This window comes from Podarcis bocagei (genome assembly GCF_964188305.1).
Source record: "Podarcis bocagei genome assembly, chromosome: 3".
Lineage (NCBI taxonomy): Eukaryota > Metazoa > Chordata > Lepidosauria > Squamata > Lacertidae > Podarcis > Podarcis bocagei.
Genome location: NC_138127.1, coordinates 111,028,777 through 111,049,355, shown reverse-complemented (window position 1 = coordinate 111,049,355; position 20,579 = coordinate 111,028,777). Strand labels below are relative to the sequence as shown.

The 20,579-nt window shown below is 50.8% G+C and overlaps 2 protein-coding genes across 3 annotated transcripts in view; one reads left to right on the top strand and one right to left on the bottom strand.

The window, feature by feature from the left end:
- HADHB (hydroxyacyl-CoA dehydrogenase trifunctional multienzyme complex subunit beta) overlaps positions 1-20,579 on the top strand; it is a 348,394-nt gene that overhangs the window by 295,487 nt on the left and 32,328 nt on the right. The window lies entirely within an intron of this gene.
- HADHA (hydroxyacyl-CoA dehydrogenase trifunctional multienzyme complex subunit alpha) overlaps positions 1-20,579 on the bottom strand; it is a 44,406-nt gene that overhangs the window by 15,757 nt on the left and 8,070 nt on the right. Inside the window, exons 3-16 of the mRNA XM_081188538.1 lie at positions 19,714-19,784; positions 19,283-19,416; positions 17,087-17,225; positions 16,209-16,328; positions 16,007-16,109; positions 15,423-15,545; positions 15,189-15,307; positions 13,339-13,395; positions 8,798-8,907; positions 8,288-8,422; positions 6,459-6,630; positions 3,668-3,754; positions 1,590-1,730; positions 106-174 (exon numbers count right to left, since the gene is read on the bottom strand). Coding sequence (XP_081044664.1) covers positions 106-174; positions 1,590-1,730; positions 3,668-3,754; positions 6,459-6,630; positions 8,288-8,422; positions 8,798-8,907; positions 13,339-13,395; positions 15,189-15,307; positions 15,423-15,545; positions 16,007-16,109; positions 16,209-16,328; positions 17,087-17,225; positions 19,283-19,416; positions 19,714-19,784 — 1,580 coding nt within the window. The remainder of the gene's footprint in view (positions 1-105; positions 175-1,589; positions 1,731-3,667; positions 3,755-6,458; positions 6,631-8,287; positions 8,423-8,797; positions 8,908-13,338; positions 13,396-15,188; positions 15,308-15,422; positions 15,546-16,006; positions 16,110-16,208; positions 16,329-17,086; positions 17,226-19,282; positions 19,417-19,713; positions 19,785-20,579) is intronic.

The following is a 20,579-nucleotide window of genomic DNA, read 5'->3' as shown; positions in this document are numbered from 1 at the left end:
CTTGCAAGCCTCAAAGTGCAGCGGCTCCCCCCATCCACCATATCTCCCCAAGAGCACCCTTAGGAAGATGCTCCAGAAACCCCACCCTTCGCAAGCGACACCCACCTGGAGGACTCGGACGATTTCGGCCAACATGGGCGCGAGACACCTGGTTGTGTAGAAGCCCGGGCCGTCCTGTAGGGGGGAAGAAGGAAGATGAAGCCAGGAAGGGTTATAGCTGGGGGGAGGGGGGGCTTGCAAGAAGAAAGCGCCAGGCCCAATCCCCAGGTGCCCTGCCTGAAAGCCCAGTCAGTGCCAGTCAGTGTAGATGGAGGGAGCTGGATGGAGCAATGCTGATGGCCAAGTCTGCCAAGGAGGGCAGGGCAGCAGAGACTCTGCCCACCCGCAGGACACTAGTCTTGCTAGATGCAGAACCATCTGCTCCCGACACATGGGGGGGACGGGACTGTCAGCTATTGACAGTGGCAATCAATATTAACAATAAAAGAATTATCTTAAACACATTTGTTATTCAGCTTTGTTGCAGGGATTTATGTATAGGTTTTGGGGGGGGGGGGTTGCCCCTCCAGCAGATATCCTGCACATGCAGCCCACTACCAAAACCAGCACCAGCACTTTTGTGACTTTTGTGATTTATCCCCACAAAACACTTCATCACAGTTTCTTCCTATCTATTCAAAGGGCCTCTGCTGCACGATACCAAATGTAAGAATTCACTGATCAATGTACTGGCTCACAGGGAAAACTTCAGAAATTCATATAGACATGTGAGCTCAGCTACTCAGCAGCCCCTCTGCCTGCGGGATAATTCCTGGCATCCGGATACCTGAGTGCCAGACAGGTAGCCGTTCCAGAAATAAGGGTGTGGGAAACAGGGAAATGTAAATATCTCTTTTGTTCCACTTGATGGGTGTTTGATGGAGGGCCAGGGGAACCATGGGGCAGGGTCCAGGATGCTCAGATTCCTGCCACCAGACCTCCCCTTTCATGATGTAACCTTGACGTACGAGTGGTGTAGTTGGGGGGGGTGTAACATGGGGATTATAGGGACGCGGGTGGCGCCTTGGGTTAAACCACAGAGCCTAGGACTTGCTGATCAGAAGGTTGATGTACAATATATTCTTCAACACATTTCCATTCCTTTCTTAGTTTTTGTTTTTGTTGCAATCTGATTGATGCTGTCATCTTGGCTAGTTCAATATATTCGCAAAATTTGATCTGCCACGCTGAGATTGAAGGAGTCCCCTCACTCTTCCCATTTTTGGCCACCAGTGTTCTAGCGGCCTTTTCTTCTTGCAAAGATGTCCCACAAGGCAGCGGAGGTTTAGGGTCAGAGTCTTCCTTCTCCTAGATGGGCTGCCTTCCTGGGTAATTCCACAAAATAGACGAACTAGATCTGGCAATGCCAGCTTTTCAAGGTCTGATTGTCCTTTACACCTCAAGTGCCCACCTGCCAACCCCCTGCCTCCTAGCAAGCCCCCTCGGAATTGGAAGGAGACACTACCAACCTCTTCTGGAATCGCTGGTCTAGCCTCTGCCCTTTGTGAGCCAGCTGGAAACTGTTCCCGGAAAACCAAAACAGAGCTCACCTTCACGACAATGATGACCTTCCCTTGCTTGAGGCCCACGGCGACTGCAGCGGCTGCCGTGTCCGGGGACGTTTTGTCTGTGGTGATGATCTCAAGAAGCTGCATCTTGTCGACGGGGGAAAAATAGTGCATCCCGATCACCTGGAGGACCAAGACAGGTAAGGTCAGGGCGGGATGCAAACCAGTGTGGTGTAATAATAATAATAATAATAATAATAATAATAATAATAATAATAATAATTATTATTATTATTATTATTATTATTATTATTATTAATACCCCGCCCTCCCAAGCCAAGACCGGGCTCAGGGCGGCTAACACAAGGTATAGAAACAATTGATTAAAATACAACTTAAAAACAAGATTAAAGTACAACATTAAAATGCAGCCTCATTTCAGTAGGAACTCAAATCAAAAACTTTTTTGGGGGTGAAAACGTCAAATCTTCACCAAGGCCAACTATCCAGACTGGTCCTACGTGGGCCAGAAAAAAGCCAGGCAAGTCCCCAAATGGGAGTTCCATCACAGGAGGAGAAAGGAAAGAGGGGGAGGGGATCAAGTTGATTCCAAGCCAAAGGCCAGGCGGAACAACTCTGTCTTACAGGCCCTGCGGAAAGAAATCAGATCCTGCAGGGCCCTGGCCTCATGAGACAGAGCGTTCCACCAGGCCGGGGCCAGTGTTGAAAAGGCCCTGGCTCTGGTTGAGGCTAATCTGACTTCCTTAGGGCCCGGGACCTCTAGGGTGTTACTATTTATGGACCTTAAGGTCCTCCGCGGGACATACAGGGAGAGGCAGTCCCGTAGGTACGAGGGTCCTAGGCCGTGTTGGAGAGCTGGGAGGGACCAGGGTTCAGATCCTCCTACTCAGCCACGAGGCTCACTGGGCGTGACCTTGGGGCGATCACTCTCTCTCAGCCTAGCCTACCTCACAGGACTGTGGTGAGAATAAAATGGGGAGGAGACGAACGTACACCACCTGGAGCTCCTTGGAGGAAAGGTGGGATAAAAATGCAATGGGTGGATGGATGATGTATGGCGTGGGTCGGCAAACTAAGACCCGCGGGCCGGATCAGGCCCAATTGCCTTCTAAATCCGGCCCACAAACGATCCAGGAATTGCCAGCGCGTGCATCGCCAGTGTGCAGGTTTTTTCTCTCTCCCTCCCTCTCCCGGCAGCGGCGCCTCCTCCCTCCCTCCTCCTGGCTTCCCGCCCTGCCTAGAGAAGGAAGGGGGCTGGACTTTGTTGGTGCCAGCCCCTCTCCGGAGTCCTTTGCGTGCTGCTCATCTTCCCACCGCCGCCACTCGCAAGACACAGGAGCCGCGGTTGGCTGAGCGCCCTTCTCGAGTCATTTAAAGCAGCCCCTCTCTGGAGCCCTTTCACATGCTGCTCATCGTCCCTTGTTCTTTTTTGTGTGTGCAAAATATAGTCTGGCCCCCAACAAGGTCTGAGGGACAGTGGACCAGCCCCATCCTGAAAAAGTTTGAGGACTCCTGATATATGACGAATGGATGAAGAAGAAGAGTTTGGATTTGATACCCCGCTTTATCACTACCCGAAGGAGTCTCAAAGCGGCTAACATTCTCCTTTCCCTTCCTGCCCCACAACAAACACTTGGTGAGTGGGGCTGAGAGACTTCAGAGAAGTGTGACTGGCCCAAGGTCACCCAGCAGTTGCATGTGGAGGAGCGGAGACACGAACCCGGTTCCCCAGATTACGTGACTACCGCTCTTAACCACTACACCACACTGGCTCTCCGTAAGGAGTCCAATGCCAAGAAGAAGAAGAAGAAGAAGAAGAGGAGGAATTTGGATTTGATACCCCGCTTTATCACTACCCGAAGGAGTCTCAAAGCGGCTAACATTCTCCTTTCCCTTCCTCCCCCACAACAAACTCTCAGGGAGGTGGGTGGGGCTGAGAGACTTCAGAAAAGTGGGACTGGCCCAAGGTCACCCAGCAGCTGCATGTGGAGGAGAAGGGAAGTGAACCCGGTTCACCAGATTACGAGTCTATCACTCTTAACCACTACACCACACTGGCGCACTGAAGACAGAAGATGGCAGACAGATCCAGGACTCACCTTCTCTGGCCGTTTGCTGGCGGAGGCGATCTGATTGATGGGGAGCGCCGATGTGTTGCTGGCGAAGATGCAGTGAGGGGGGACCACCTGGGGGAGATAACACACAGGTTAGGTTACGATACGATAATCTTTATTGTCATTGTCCCATACCAGAACGAAATTGAAAAAATCCACATCAGACATTCAAAAACCAACAAGCCTGCTATCTCAGCTATCCCAGCCTGGTTAGCCCCCTAAAAACTCTGATACCCCATAATTAAATACAATATACTCCCATAGAGATTGCCTTACACTGCGTTTAAAACCAAAATTGCATTTGGATAGAAACTGTTTCTCAGGCGGCTTGTCCTAGTCTTTATAACCCTGTACTTTCTTCCAGAAGGCAGAAGCTGAAAGAGATCATTTCCGGGGTGCGCACTATCCTGCACTATCTCTGCAGCTTTCTTATGGCACCTGGAAGCGTAGATTTGATCCAAGGTGGGAAGAGTGCACCCAATTATTCTCTCCGCAGTCTTTATAAGCCTGGACAGCGTTGTTTTTCCCCTGACCGTGCAGCTCCCAAACCACACACTCAGACCGTAAGTTAATACACTCTCAACAGTACAATGGTAAAATGCCATCAGCGGGTCCTTTGAGAGATTGTTTTTCCGGAGGATTCTCAGAAAATATAACCTGGAGAGTTCTGGAGAGGGAGGCAGGGGCAGAGGTTTCCCCTGCAACTGAAGAGCTTGGATTGCAACCAGCAGACGCCTCAAGGTCAATACAGGCTCTGTGAGGACGTGCAGCCAATTCACACCATCTCCGCTGCGTAGGGGAAACACAGCGGATACCTGCAGTTCCTTGTTGGTGTTGGCAGCGGGTTTTTGGTGGCCACTGAATCCACAGGTCCCCATGAAGGCTGCAGCTTGGGGCATGGAGGGCGTTGCCATGGGGCAGGACAGGGACCCAGGAGGTCTGGCGCTGTCTGTCTAACTGCAATCTTTACGCAGCATTAACGGCTAGATCACCCAGCTGTTTGCAGTAAACCCCAGCCCTCACCTCCGCTCCTGTTTCACAGCCATTAGCAACGTTTTGACAATAACCGCTCTTCTTCAGAGAGGAACATGCCACTCTGGGATAATTCCACAGGTCATCTTGCCCCACATGCGCCCACCTGGAGGCTTCAATTGGCAGAACTGGCACTGCTGTGAGTGTCACATAACAACCTGTTCTGCATCTGTAATAACACAATTATTTTGTGTGGCTACACTTTGGAACTCCCTGCCGGTTGATATCAAGTAAGGCACCTTCACTGTGCAGTTTTCGGCGCCTGCTAAAAATCACTCAGATGTTTAGAAAGCTGATGCAAGTTCTAATCTCTTTTTAGCCTGCTGCTATTTTAGCTTTTTGAAAGTCTTAAATCTTTCTTAATCGTTCATGTAAATTGCTTTGAGCTTCTTTTTTGCAATCAAGCACTGAAGGAATATTATGAAATGATAGTAATAGTAATAGTAATAATAATAATAATAATAATAATAATTATTATTATTATTATTATTATTTATTTATTTATTTATACCTTGCCCATCTGGTTGGGTTTCCCCAGTCTCTCTGGGTGGCTTCCAACAAAGTATTAAAATACAATGGTCTGTTAAACATTAAAAGCTTCCCTAAAGAGGGCTGCCTTCAGATTTCTTCTAAACGTCAGATAGTTGTTTATTTCTTTGATATCTGATGGGAGGGTGTTCCACAGGGCGGGTGCCACCACTGAGAAGGCCCTGTGCCTTGTTCCCCGTAACTTGGCTTCTCGCAGCGAGGGAACCGCCAGAAGGCCCTCGGTGCTGGACCTCAGTGTCCGGGCTGAACGATGGGGGTGGAGACACTCCTTCAGGTCTACTGGACCGAGGCCGTTGAGGGCTTTAAAGGTCAGCACTTTGAATTGTGCAGGGAAACGCACTGGCAGCCAGTGTAGGTCTTTCAAGACCGGAAATAAATAACACATACACCCCCTGAGAACCTTCACACAGCCATGGGCTCTACTGCAAAATGCTGGAAGACTTGGCAGAATCCGTGATCAGGGGAAAGAGACGGCGGAAGAAGATTGGAAGAAATTCAAAATTTATCTTAAGAAATATTGCAAAATCAATGAATGTTAGAATGTCGAGGTTCTAGGGAAAAATGGGGGTTATAGCTGTAAAAGATTAAGTAAAAGAAAAGAATAAGGGAAAAATTTGATAAAATTAAGTTTTGTTAGGATTTGCTGAAATAATTTTGGAAATTGGGATGTAGAAAGGGGAGGTATGGGGAAGTCGATGAAGTAAGGTTTAAGGGGAAAAAAGGATATGAAATTATGCCTGTTTGTTTGTTTGTTTGTTTGTTTGTTTATGTTTATTAAAACTTTGTAAAACCAATAAAAATTTCATCATAATAAAAAAAACCCCAAAATGCTGGAAGACCAGCACGACTGAAACACCCGAAAGCTGAGAACTGCTGTCCCTGACTTTGGTGGCCCACAAGCAGAGGTCTACAGGGGAGGAGGTGCAAGCAGTCACATGCTCACCTCTCCCCCGCCACCGGGCTAACTGCCCAGCCTTCGGGGCAGCCCATAATTCCCAGCACCCACCATGCTGACTGGACAGGGACCAGGTGAACCAGAGGAGAATCGTGAGGGCACCTCCAGCCCCTGCAAAGGAACAAGGCCGCCCCCTGCTGGTGGGGAGGCAGTGGGGGCACAGGAGCGCTTAAGGGCAGCCTCTGGAAGACAGCCCCGGCCTCTCACGCAAGTGGCCCCCCTGCCTAGCCTTCTACTCACCGCCTCCACTTCCTTCACCACTTTGTGTTTGATGCTGATGTCCTCAAAGACGGCCTCAATCACCATGTCCGCCGTCCCAAAGTTCTTGTAATCTAGCTGCCCCGTCAGGTTGCTGAGGATCATGTCCCTCTCGAATGACGTCAGGCTCTTCTTCTTCACTTTGTCGTTCAAGCTGGGAAAGGAGAGGGAGGCGGAATAATAATAATAATAATAATAATAATAATAATAATAATAATAATAATAATAAATTATTTATACCCCGCCCATCTGGCTGGACTTCCCCAGCCACTCTGGGCAGCTTCCAACAATATCAAAATGCAGTGATGCATCAAACATTAAAAGTTTCCCTAAACAGGAGCCTTGAGCAAAGGCCTGGCTGGGGAAGGAGCCGGCCAAGTGCTGCGACCCCTCTGCACTGCAGGGGGTTGGGCTGGATGACCCTTAGAGTTCCCTTCCAACTCCACAATTCTATAATTCTTATAATGAAGGCGGGTGGCCTGGTCACCCTCCTTCCAGGTGTTCACAACTCTAGGCAAATACTTTTCCATTTCCCCAGGCTCTGATTTTGAGCTCCGCTTTTAGTCTTTCTGTTTGGGGTCAGTTTGTGGCTGTAGCGCCACACACTCCTGTCCCCTCCCAGTGGGGGGATGAGAGAAAGGATGGGGAGAGAAGGGGGAGCCAAGCCAAAGCAAGACCACCCCTGAGAGGAAAAACAATACGCTAAGCGGCATCCTAATTCTCCCTCCTCTTATTTCACTTCTTAGCTTTGCAGCTGCCAGGATATTTTGTCAGTGGGCGAACGACCTCTGTGAGGGCACATTGGGACCTCTGCAAGCTCAAGCCAGAATAGTGGAAGAGAGGACCCTCCATGCAGCGGAGCTGACCCCCCAGCCCCTTTGCAGGAGGGGGCAAACAGAACAAACACCGTTTGTGGAGTAGACGGGAACAATATTAAAGAATATAAAACTGCGCGGAAAAAACGACAGTATAAACTGTACAGTGAGAATGATTCCAGTTACAGATGGGTAGCCGTGTTGGTCTGCCATAGTCAAAATAAAAAAATTCCTTCCTGTAGCACCTTAAAGACCAACTAAGTTAGTTCTTGGTATAAGCTTTCGTGTGCATGCACACTTCTTCAGATACACACTGTGTATCTGAAGAAGTGTGCATGCACACGAAAGCTTATACCAAGAACTAACTTAGTTGGTCTTTAAGGTGCTACAGGAAGGAATTTTTTTATTAGTGAGAATGATTGGAAGACTCATTTTGTTAGAAGTCTTTTTTATTTAAGTGTTTGACTAAATATTAATTAGGAAGATTAATTTTTTATGTACGTAAATTTGCTTTCTCCTCTTTCTTTTTTCTGTATTTTCTTATTTTCTTTAATTTTCTTTTTGTAGTATGAGATTGTAAATTCTTTGTTTAAGTGTGTAATTTAAATTAATGAAGATTATTTTTTAAAAAACAAAAACCAGCCCCTCTTTTGTGGGGAGCAGGGAGAGCCCAATCTGGGAGGGAGGGAGGGAGGGAGGGAGGGAAGGAAGGAAGGAAGGAAGGAAGGAAGGAAGGAAGGAGCCGCACACAGGCCAAGTTCTTAAAGCCCAAAGCAAGAAATGCGCAGCTTTGCCTAGCCTGGAACTCCCCTGCCCCTCTCCACAGTGCTACATTTTAGACATGGAGAAGCACTGAACTGTCCTCAGCAACGAGGGAGATGCATTCTGTACATGCTCAGGGGCACCCCACCACTTCTAGGCCCCTACTCAGGCTCAGATGTCAACCCCTCCTGGACCCACGGGCCCCATGCAGAACAGGGCTGCCAATGAGCCTACCCTTTGTAGACTTGCTGCTGTCCTCTGCTCAAGCCCTCCAGGGCCGTGTCCTTCAGAATGGTTTTCATCCCCTTGTCCACGGAGACCTGGGCGATTCCAGCGCCCATCAGGCCTGCCCCCAGGATGGCAAGGTTCCTGCAGAGAGAAGAAGTAGAGTTTGGATTTGATATCCCGCTTTATCAATACCCGAAGGAGTCTCAAAGCGGCTAACAATCTTTCCCTTCCTGCCCCACAACAAACACTCTGTGAGGTGTGTGGGGCTGATAGACTTCAGAGAAGTGTGACTGGCCCAAGGTCACCCAGCAGCTGCATGTGGAGGAGCGGGGAAGCGAACCCGGTTCACCAGATTACAAGTCCACTGCTCTTAACCACTACACCACACTGGCTCTCAAGAAGGAAGGTTTTTGGGGGGAGGATTAAGAGTGACTAATCACTAAACCCGAGTCTCTCCCCCGTCCTGCAGAGGCAAATGGGTTGCCACAGATCTACCCCACCTGTAGCTGGACTTACTGGACAGGTTGCTTTGGCTGCCCAAACTTGTTCTTCTTGCACTGTACCTGCCCGTGGTACAGCCCGATCAGTGCCTTGGACTCAGAAGTCATCCCGAGCTCCCCGAAATTCTGCAGGGGAAGGGAGAAGAGACAGCCGCGGTCAGAGGGCCTGCCCATCTCTGCATCACGCCCCAGGGAAAGCAACGAGGGAGAAACGGACAGGCCCACCGAGGCTTCGGCGACAGCTGGAGGGCGACAATGGCTGGGAAAATCAAGGACTCAGAGGGACCAGGGATGCGGGACAATCCTGTCTCCAGTGGGATGTTGACATTAAAGACCCAGGGCAGGAGCTCAAAAGAAGAGGCCTCTCTGTATGTCTCCAAGCTATCTGGAAATCTGCAAACACAGATTTCCAGACCATATAACACCGGTCTTGAAAGACCTACATTGGCTCCCAGTACGTTTCCGAGCACAATTCAAAGTGTTGGTGCTGACCTTTAAAGCCCTAAACGGCCTCGGTCCAGTATACCTGAAGGAGCGTCTCCACCCCCATCGTTCTGCCCAGACACTGAGGTCCAGCTCCGAGGGCCTTCTCAGTAGTGGCAGCCGCCCTGTGGAACGCCCTTCCACCAGATGTCAAAGAGAAAAATAACTACCAAACTTTTAGAAGACAGCTGAAGGCCGCCCTGTTTAGGGAAGCTTTTAATGTTTAATATGTTAATGTATTTTAGTGTTCTGCTGGAAGCCGCCCAGAGTGGCTGGGGAAACCTAGCCAGATGGGTGGGATATAAATAATAAATAATTATTATTATGTGAACACAGGCTTCATTGATACAGCAAACTTTGCAAGTGCACACAATATGCACAGTTTATAATAAGCTGCTTTCGCACCCTGAGGTCCCTCGCAAAAGGGAATTGAGCAGCCCGGGCGTACGAATAAAGAAAGGCGGCTTTCTGGGTCCAACCCTGCGTCTCCCAAGACAAATGAAACAGGGGAAAGTAAAGTGACAAGTGGATGAACGGTGGGGAAGCCAGGAAGTGGCAAGAGGTGACTGCAAACCTCCCACATCAGCCACCCAGAACGAGAACAACAGCAGAGGAAATGGAGAACTGACAAGATGGATGGGAAGGGAGACTGGAAAAAACACAGGGTGCCTTTCCCCCATAACGTTACCTTTCCGTATCCGGAGGCCAGTGACTCAGGAGGAACGTCTGTCCAGCATAAGTCAAGTGGTCAAGAGAAGCCAGCCACAAATTAGGACCCCCAAAGAACAGGAGGCTACAAAGTCTGCGTGGGTCTGTGTAAGAGGGTGCCAGCTGGCCAGCCCAGCCCAATGTCTGCCCGTGGCAAACTGTACTTGGACCGGCAGAGGCGGCCCCAATCCCCACTGTTATTATTCTTTTCAGCCCAGGAGCTTCTAAGCAGCGGTGAGAACAGCTCACTGGAGTGCAGGCCGAAGCGACCAGGGCCAACGGCTTCTGCATTCATGCCAAGGAGTCACTGAGGATGTCAGACGCGATTTGCTACAGGGGACAGACATTGGGGGCAAAGCTATTCCACCAGCTTTGCCCCACCTCTTCAAAGTGGGGGACCGTTCAAAGAAGTGCCGTTTAAAAGACTGGTTCTGGCATTCCCCTTAATGTTTTCGTGGGGAGTAATGTGCTGCCTTTGTGGCAGCAAAATGAATGCGTATTAGCGCATTCTACTCACACCTGGGACGCGGGTGGCGCTGTGGGTTAAACCGCAGAGCCTAGGACTTGCCGAACAGAAGGTCGGCGGTTCAAATCCCTGCGATGGAGTGAGCTCCCGTTGCTCAGACCCTGCTCCTGCCAACCTAGCAGTTTGAAAGCACGTCAAAGTGCAAGTAGATAAATAGGTACCTCTCTGGAGGGAAGGTAAACAGCGTTTCTGTGCGCTGCTGTAGTTTAGAATCATAGAATCATAGAGTTGGAAGAGACCACAAGGGCCATCGAGTCCAACCCCCTGCCAAGCAGGAAACACCATCAGAGCACTCCTGACATATGGTTGTCAAGCCTCTGCTTAAAGACCTCCAAAGTAGGAGACTCCACCACACTCCTTGGCAGCAAATTCCACTGTCAAACAGCTCTTACTGTCAGGAAGTTCTTCCTAATGTTTAGGTGGAATCTTCTTTCTTGTAGTTTGGATCCATTGCTCCGTGTCCGCTTCTCTGGAGCAGCAGAAAACAACCTTTCTCCCTCCTCTAGGTGACATCCTTTTATATATTTGAACATGGCTATCGTATCACCCCTTAACCTGCTTTGCCAGAAGCGGCTTAGTCCTGCTGGCCACATGACCTGGAAGCTGGTCAGGGGTCCCTTTACTTTTACTCACACCTGACCAAATATATGTGCAGCAGCAGGAAATAATTAAACAATTCAATTCAAGCACGGAAATAGTGGGAGAGAGACCCTCTCATGAAGAGGCCCCCCCCCCAAGCCCAAAGCGTGTGTCAGTGAGGGCAGAGGAAACCTCGAAGAGACCAGACATGCAGAAGCGCTTTGTTTCGGCTGCTCAGCATCCCTGCTTAAGAGCCAATGCAGGGACCAGCTGCTTTTCCACGCATCCTCCAGCCTCTGGCTTCAAATCTAGTTGTAGATATTATGGGATACGGTGTTTTTGGTACAGGTGGCAGAGAGAATGGCAGGGAGGGCGTTTGAAGGGGCTTTAGAATAAGGTTACCAGACGTCCCCTTTTCCCGGGAACAGTCCCCAGATTTACAAATTAGTCCCCTGACAAAATCCACCTATTCAGTAGGAAGTTGAAAAGTGTCCCCGGATTCATTGGAAAAAATCTGGCAACCTTAGTTTAGAAGGCGTCCCCAATTTACACAATTCTGCTTATGTGCGTGGGAGCCTGGAACCTAACCCCCCATAAGTGGGTAGTCGCCTGGACTTTTGTAGTGTTAAGGTTTTGTTTTCTTTTTATTGTATTGCATTTCCATTGGTCTGCTTGCATTTGTGCTGTTTGGGGTGTCTTTTTTGGCTGAAAGGTGGCATATAAATAAACTGTAAGGAAACGTAACAATTCTCTGCTCCCCTCCAGCAGCAGCTGCTTCCCTTAAAAGGTAAAGGTAAAGGGACCCTTGACCATTAGGTCCAGTCGTGACCGACTCTGGGGTTGCGGCGCTCATCTCGCTTTATTAGCCGAGGGAGCCGGCGTACAGCTTCCGGGTCTTGTGGCCAGCATGACTAAGCCGCTTCTGGCGAACCAGAGCAGCGCACGGAAACACCGTTTACCTTCCCGCCGGAGTGGTACCTATTTATCTACTTGCACTTTGACGTGCTTTCGAACTGCTAGGTTTGCAGGAGCAGGGACTGAGCAACGGGAGCTCACCCTGTCGCAGGGATTCGAACCAGCGACCTTCTGATCGGCAAGTCCTAGGCTCTGTGCTTTAACCCACAGCGCCACCCGCGTCCCATGCTTCCCTTAAGTCACTCCAAATGGGAGCTTAAGTGAGTTATTTAGCTACCACAGCCCTAGATGCTGCCGTCATCTCCCCCACTCCCAGGCCACAGGAGCACTCCTGGGCTCCCTTCCTTTCCTTTTCCTACAAACCCTGCCCCTCCTTGACCCATCACAGTGGCCTTGCATGCCCAGCCTGCTCTTGCCCTTCCCAGTCTTCCCAAGCCCCCTCCTTCTCCCGGCTGCCTGGTCCTCCTCCCCACCCTCTTCTACACGCCCCCCAGCAAAAAACAAGGGACTTTGGTGTGACATTTGGCACCAAGACAACGCTGTGGACTCACTGGAAACCTGAACAGGGCCTCTGAGCACCCAGATCTTGTGATCAGACACCATGTGAACAGTGAAGGCCTTTGCTGTGATTCGAACGGGATGCCTCTTGCTGAGAAGCTCTTGCAACCCTGAGGTGGGCTTCCCCCTGGTGAAGTCCTAAGGGAGGGTTGCTAAGGGGGGAATCAAGTCTTTTTCTCAGCCTCCACCCCACCCCACCACGAGAAAACTGAGCCAGGCGGATCAGGACTTCATGCAAAGGTTTGTCGTTTGTGGTTTACCGTATTTTTCGCTCCATAAGAAGCACTTTTCCCCTCCTAAAAAGTAAGGGGAAATGTGTTTGCGTCTTATGGAGCGAATGCAGGTGGGAGACTCTGCTCAGCGCTCCCTTTAAAGAGCCGGGTGGAGCGTGTGTGCGGCTCTTGGGGGCTTTCCCCCCAGTCACTGACGGGCTGCCCTTCTCCCTCCTCGGGAAAAGCCTGCAAGCAACGCACACACGCTTCACGCGGCTCGTCAAAGGGAGCGCTGAGCAGAACCTGGGATGCATACAGGCTCTGCTCAGCGCTCCCTTTAAAGAATATTTTTTTCCTTGCATTCCCCCTCTAAAAACTAGGTGCGTCTTATGGAGCGAAAAATACGGTGACTTGTTTGAGGCATTCAGTGGTGATTATTTCGTACAGATTGCTGGCGAGGGCGGGGGGACCTTCTTATCTAACACTACATCTCTCAACGGAGTCCGTCAGTCCGTCTCCCTTTAAGCACAGACTACGAAGTTCAATGTCCAAAGTGACAGGCAATAAAAGGCTTACCTGGGATTCTGCAAGGTAGCCAGCTTCGTTTCCTTGTTCCAAGCCTGTCTTCACAACCTAAAGTAAAGAGGAACAACATCTTGGGTTATTTGAAGCATTTCTATACCGCCCTTCAGTTTGAAACGCCCAGGGTGGTTTAACGTTTATTTATTTCCTACAACGTATGCGCTGCTTGATTGCAAAACAAACAAGCCTCAAAGCGGCTTACAAACAAACAAACAAACAAAGACAAAGCAACAAAATTATCAGTAAGATCAACAACTTAAAACTTTCAAAAAGATAAAATAACAACAGACTCAAAGAAGATTAAAAACTCACATCAGTTTTCTAAATATCTCGGTAAAGGTAAAGGTACCCCTGCCCGTACGGGCCAGTCGTGTCCGACTCTAGGGTTGTGCACCCATCTCACTTAAGAGGCCGGGGGCCAGCGCTGTCCGGAGACACTTCCGGGTCACGTGGCCAGCGTGACGAAGCTGCTCTGGCGAGCCACACCAGCGCAACGCACGGAAACGCCGTTTACCTTCCCACTATAAAGTGGTCCCTATTTATCTACTTGCACTTAGGGGTGCTTTCGAACTGCTAGGTGGGCAGGAGCTGGGACCGAAGGACGGGAGCTCACCCCGCCGCGGGGATTCGAACCGCTGACCATACGATTGGCAAGTCCTAGGCACTGAGGTTTTACCCACAGCGCCACCCGCGTCCCTTAAATATCTCGGTAGGCTTGTCTAAACAAGACTGTTTTTAGCAGGCACCGAAAAGAGTACAGTGAAGGCGTCTGCCTGGTATCAAGAGGCAGGGAGTTCCAAAGGGTAGGAGTGGCTTGAGTGGGCCTATCTGCGGTAAGGCGATCTTGATGGTTTACAAGTGAAGATTAAAAACAGCAGGAAAGGAACGGCGAAAGGCAGTGCAAGAAAGGTGGGGAGGCAAGTGGGTGGGTAGGGGCAGGAATGCACCAGCCAGTGCCAAAGAGGCACCCACATACGCTGGCAGGCCTCCCCCTTCAGCTGGTGCTGATGAAGACAGACTCCGCAGCCCAGCCCTCGCTGATCCCTTCCTGCCTGCGCTTTAGGATGGTGGGAATCATGATAAAAAATCACGATGAAAGCTGGCAGGAGGGCCGGCTGCCTAAATGGCCAGGCTTCTCAAATGCCACAGGAATCAAACGGAATAGTATTAGACAAATGGAAACTCTGAGGCAGGGATGGTGGAGTCTGTGGGGGCGCCATAGCACTCTGCAATCACCAGCTGCTGGTATCCTGCCTCATAGAATTGCTGAGTTGGAAGAGACCCCAAGTTAATTCAATCCCCTGCCAACTGTGCCGGCAGAGGACAGCCATCCTGACTACTGGCCATCCAAGTTGGGTGGGTCCAAGGTCAACTCGCCCAACCCCACCTAAAGACGGGCAGAACTAGAGATGCCAGTGTTTTGCCACATGCAGGGCAGAAACCAAGTGTGCTCACTGTTAGGATATAGTTCCATTCCATCTTAAAAGGAGCAGGCATGACTGCTGTGTGTCACGCGCCTGTTTACTTCCAGCACAAACTTGCTGGGAACTTCCGTTTGTATATTGTTTTTGTTTTCCTGCTGTTTTGCTGGACACGAAGGGAAGCAGACATGTTTTTTCCTTTGTTCCTAAACTATGCTGAATAAATGCTGTAAATACGCTTACACATGTCTCTGTCCGCTGATTGATGCTATTCCGGGAACTGGAGATTACCGAGCTGCTGGCCGGTGGCTGGAGCCAGCTGGGGGCCTGCCCAATGCCCCCGTCTCCCCGGCAGCATCCCAACACTCACACCCTGGCACAGACGTTCCCCTGCCCTCCCTCATGCGCACAGATGGCCCTCACCTTGATGATCTTAAGGGGAGCCGGGTAGAGGCCTTTTGTTTGCTTCCGCACTTTGCCCTCCACCGTTTTGTAGACTTGCTGCCGCACAAAGGCAATGCCCATGGCATAGTCCATCATCTCTGCAAGGCAACGCAAAGCAGGTTCAAGGGAGGAAACGATCCAGGGGGCCGACTCCAGGGAGGCCAAGGGCCAGGGCAGCTTGCCCCCGGTGCCAGGCCAGGCCAGACCACTCACTCTGCATCAGCCCCTTGTTCCTTTTCTGAGAAATCGTCTTCTTGGCGAGGCCTCGGGCAAAGGTGATGGCCACTTCCTCCAGGTACTCCAGCGTCCGCTCCTCGGGGCTCTTGATCCCTGGCCCTGCAAAGGCAGAGGGGCTGTTTTAGCAGGAAGCGAAGGTGCATTCAAAGGAGACAGACTTTCTAAGGGAGAATCCTGCATCCAGCTCTCTCACTGGAGCCTTTGGTCGACTGTTTAAGGCAGCCACAGACGTTCCTAGACTGCGACAGCTTGACCACATGGCTGAATTACTGCAATGGTTGGCCCAGAGACAGAATGTGGCAGCGAGATTGCTTGCGGCAGCGGCTGCAGGATATGCTTCCCCCCTCCAGCCTCAGGGGCTTTTGTCCCTGCAGGTGTTGCTGCCCTACAAGTCCCGTCACCATCCCTGGCCGCTGGCTGTATTTGCTGCGACTGACGGGAGTTGCAGCTCAGCGATGGTTCCCCGCCCCTGCCTTGGGGCCTGCAACGTCACAGACCACGCCAAGCCAGGTGCAAGGCCACGGGGCAGGTGTGTGCACCTAGAAGCGTCTCCAGCTAACCTAGAGGATCCACCAGCTGGTCCACCAGCCCCATCTTCTTCGCTCTGTCAGCACGAATGTTTCTTCCGGTCAGCATCATGTCAAAGGCAGCAGGGAGCCCCACCTGAAACGCGGAAGGAAAATCAGTTTTACATGCCAGAAGAGCAGGGATGCTGGAAAGGCAGATTCCCTCCCTCTATGGGTGGGGTGTTCACCCACTCACCATCTTGGGCAGCCTCTGGGTGCCTCCTGCCCCCGGCAGCAGCCCCAGCAGCACCTCTGGGGTTCCCAGGACAGTCTTCTTGTCCTTGGTTGCTATTCTGTACTGGCAAGCAATGGCAACCTGGAAAGGGAACACAGGGAGCTTCCTGAATGCAGTCAGGCGGTTGCGTTCATCTGCCTTAGAACGGTCAAGGGCTCTCAGGAGGTTTGGACAGGACTGGGCGTTCCCAGCCCTCCATGGAAGAAGAGAAGAAGAAGAGGAGGAGTTTGGATTTGATATCCCACTTTATCACTACCCGAAGGAGTCTCAAAGCGGCTAACATTCTCCTTTCCCTTCCTCCCCCACAACAAACACTCTGTGAGGTGAGTGGGGCTGAGAGACTTCAGAGAAGTGTGACTAGCCTAAGGTCACCCAGCAGCTGCAGCTGCAGGTGGAGGAATGGGGAAGTGAACCCAGTTCACCAGATTACAAGTCTACCACTCTTATCCACTACACCACGCTGGCTGGTGTAGTGGGAAACTGTTGCTAGCCAGAGTCTGCAGAGCCCTAAGCTAGGTGAGCCAATGGCCTGGCCGAGGATTTCCATGGGGCTGGACCCGATGACCCTTTGGCTCCCTTCCAACACTACAATTCTGTGATGCTACAGGAAGCGAACCTGGTTCACCGGATTACGAGTAACACCACTCTTAACCACTACACCACACTGGCTCTCCCACACTGGAGATGCTGGGGACTGAGACCAGGGCCTTTTGGACGCAGAGCAGCTGGTCTGGAGGCGAGCCAGGATCCTTCCCTTATGGCAAATGCAGAGAACACAGTCACGCGCACACCATTCTCCCTTTCATTATGGAGCACAGGCTTTCCCGGCTGCTCCCTACCTCTAGTCCTCCCCCAAGGCAGGAGCCGCTGATCGCAGCAACGATGGGCTTTGGTGATTTCTCCAGCTTCTCCAGCATCTTCTGTCCTTCCTGAGAAAGTAGAGTTATTTCTTGGCTGGACTGGCAGGCCTCAATCATGCTACAGGCAGGACAAAGAGAGAGTTTCGTGGCTGTGAACGAGGCGCACCGCTGCCCACCTTACAAAGTCATCCTACCTCTGCAGAGAAGCAATTCAAGATGTCTGCCCAGTGACACAGGGCTCCTCCTTCGCCCAACTCTGTGTGACTGCTGCTAGGGAAGCAGGTGTGTGCTGCAACTGGGTGCAACCGTCTCCTTGCTTTATCAGACTCTCTGCTGCAACACAGATCTGCTGTCCCAGACCCTGGGGCATGTGAGGGAGTGTGTGTGTGTGTGTGTGTGTGTGTGTGTGTGTTGTAGTTCTGGACAGTTAAGAGTTAACACTCCAGGAAGCAGTTACAGATAGGTAGCCGTGTTGGTCTGCCGTAGTCAAAATAAAAAAATTCCTTCCAGTAGCACCTTAAAGACCAACTAAGTTAGTTCTTGGTATGAGCTTTCGTGTGCATGCACACTTCTTCAGATACACACAGGAAGCGTTCTTATTAACTGGGTGCACTGCCCACATGATCCGGGCATTTTCCTATGATCCATGCTCTCTGGGGGCTGCAGAGAGCAGTCTGTCTGAGAATGTGAGCAAGGTAGTTTCGTTTTGTTAGAGGCAGAAAGCTGCAAGCATGCAGCTAGATTCTGTAGGTTTTTCATTTCCGTTTTTGTATGCTTCTAAATAAAGGGTGGTAGAATAGAAGCACTGGTGTCGAGCTGAGTTATTGAAGACACCACACAGACAAAGCCCTCTTACGCTGCGTGTGAACTCTGCTAACGTCCGACAACTGAGAAGAGTGGCAGTGCGCAAGTGGAAGCGTGTGGGCCCCACTGAAATTTGTCGGAGTGGAAATAAATCTAATTTATTGCAGTGCCGTTGCAGCAGACTCCGTGGGTCAAAGGATTTACGACCCACAAACTTTAACAGTGTGAACTGGCCCAACCTCTCAGGGGACTTCCTTTCTGGAGGTATTTCCCCAAGAGTCGGCTTTTGTTCCTGCAGGGTCCTAACATCTCACTTGTGAAGAGATAGCTACCTCTGGACTACCTGTCACCAGCTAGTAAGCAGGAAGGGAGGTGGGTGCTACTGCTCTGGGTCCCAAGTAGACCTCTGTGTAACCAAAACAGGCACCTTTCACCAGCCAACTACGGCGAGGGCAGCAGCTGCTCCAATCTGAAGTAGTGGCAGGCAGGGATAATAATATCATAATAATAATTTACTATTTATACCCCGCCCATCTGGCTGAGTTTCCCCAGCCACTCTGGGTGGCTCCCAATCGAGTGTTAAAAACAATGCAGCATTAAATATTAAAAACTTCCCTCAACAGGGCTGCCTTCAGATGTCTTTTAAAGATAGGATAGCTGCTTATTTCCTTCACATCTGAAGGGAAGGCGATTCACAGGGCAGGCGCCACTACCAAGAAGGCTCCCATCTAGGGCATTGCTTTCATTATGTCCTGTTGCTTGTCTTGTCTTGCATGTCCTGTTTGCTGTTGGGGTCTGACTCTGAATCTGTGAGAGTCAGGGGAAGAGGCTATGGGTTAGGCACAGAAGCGTCAACTAGGATGGTGACAGTGTTAGCAATAAACACTGTGTTACTGTATGGGAGAGGAGCTTTTCCTTAACCGGGAACTCTGGAAGAAGCTGCTGGGAATAGGAAATCTCTTCTGGGCCTCTGCTTACTCTGCTGATGCACCACACAGGTTGAGGTGTGGTGAACTACCAACTGACTTCCACAACTCAACACCCACAGAGTCCCCTCCACCAAAACGAGGTTTGAAAGCCAACAGAACAGGTTGCAATGTTTGTGTGTGTGGTGTCCACAACAGCCAGCCCCATTGGCAAACGTGCCCACAGACCCAAAAAGATTGGGAAGCCATTCTCCAAAGCAGCCTTTGCTGGCTTGGCGCACCTCCAATGTTCTGGACCGCAGGTCCCATTAGGGGAGGCTGTGGCTGATGGGAGCCCAGCACATCTGGAGGGCAGCAAGCGGGCAAAGGCTGCCCTGAAGCACGCGACGGGTTTGCCCATTTCTTCACTCAACAGGACACCTCTTCCCGCCCCGGTGGAACTTACTTGATGTCTGCGCCAGCAATGAAGCAGCCAGGTTTCGACGAGATCAGGACAGCGCTACTGACGGCCTCGTTGGCCCAGATTTCGTTCATTACGGCGGAGAAGTCGTCTTGCAGCTGCCTGGAGAGGGTGTTGACCTGGGGGAAATGAACAGGCAAGCTGAAGCCAAGGCGGGCAAAGGGAAAGCTCCCACTCTGGAAGGAGAACGACCCTTGCTAGTCCTCGCCAACATGGAACAGCATCGGGAGGGCGGTGGCATGCCAAATATCTTGAAGATTTGAAATGTACTCGTAAGCAGCCGGCAGCACACCCTCCTATTTGGTCTGGCATACCGTCTCCCTCCTTTCTATCTCCATGACTCCCAGGCACCCCTTTAAACCTCTCTGCACAGTTTAAACCGCTTCAGCCCACAGGGAAGCGACAGGAACACCTACCTTGGAATTTGGAGAGTTAAAGCGCACGACAGCAACATCTCCTTTGATGTCATAGTTAACATGGCTTCTTGCTGGAGCGGGGGGAAAGAGAGATTTATAGGGACATTTCAATAGGGGCAAATGTCAAAATGTCAGGTTCTGTACTTAGGCAGGAAGAACCAGATGCACAAATATAGGATGAGGGGACACCAGGCTTACTAGCAGTACATGTGAAAAGGACCTAGGGGTCTTGGTGGACCACAAGCTGAGCATGAGTCCACAGTGTGATGCAGCAGCAAAAAAAGCTAATGCTATTCTAGGCTGCATCAACAGAAGTCTAGTGTCCAGGTCAAATGAAGGAATAGGTAAAGGTAAAGGGACCCCTGACCATTAGGTCCAGTCATGGCCGACTGGGGTTGTGGCGCTCATCTTGCTTTATTGGCCGAGGGAGCCGGCGTACAGCTTCCGGGTCATGTGGCCAGCATGACTAAGCCGCTTCTGGTGAACCAGAGCAGCGCATGGAAATGCCGTTTACCTTCCCGCCGGAGCAGTACCTATTTATCTACTTGCACTTTGCCGTGCTTTCAAACTGCTAGGTTGGCAGGAGCAGGGACTGAGCAATGGGAGCTCACCCCGTGACGGGGATTCGAACCACCGACCTTCTGATCGGCAAGTCCTAGGCTCTGTGGTTTAACCCACAGCGCCACCCGTGTCCCAAATGAAAGAATAGTCCCACTCTATTCTGCCTTGGTCAGACCACACTTGGAATACTGTGTCCAATTCTGGGCATCACAATTTGAGATGTTGACAAGCTGGAATGTGTGCAGAGAAGGACAACCAAGATGATCAAGGGTCTGGAGACGAAGCCTGATGAGGAATAGTTGAAG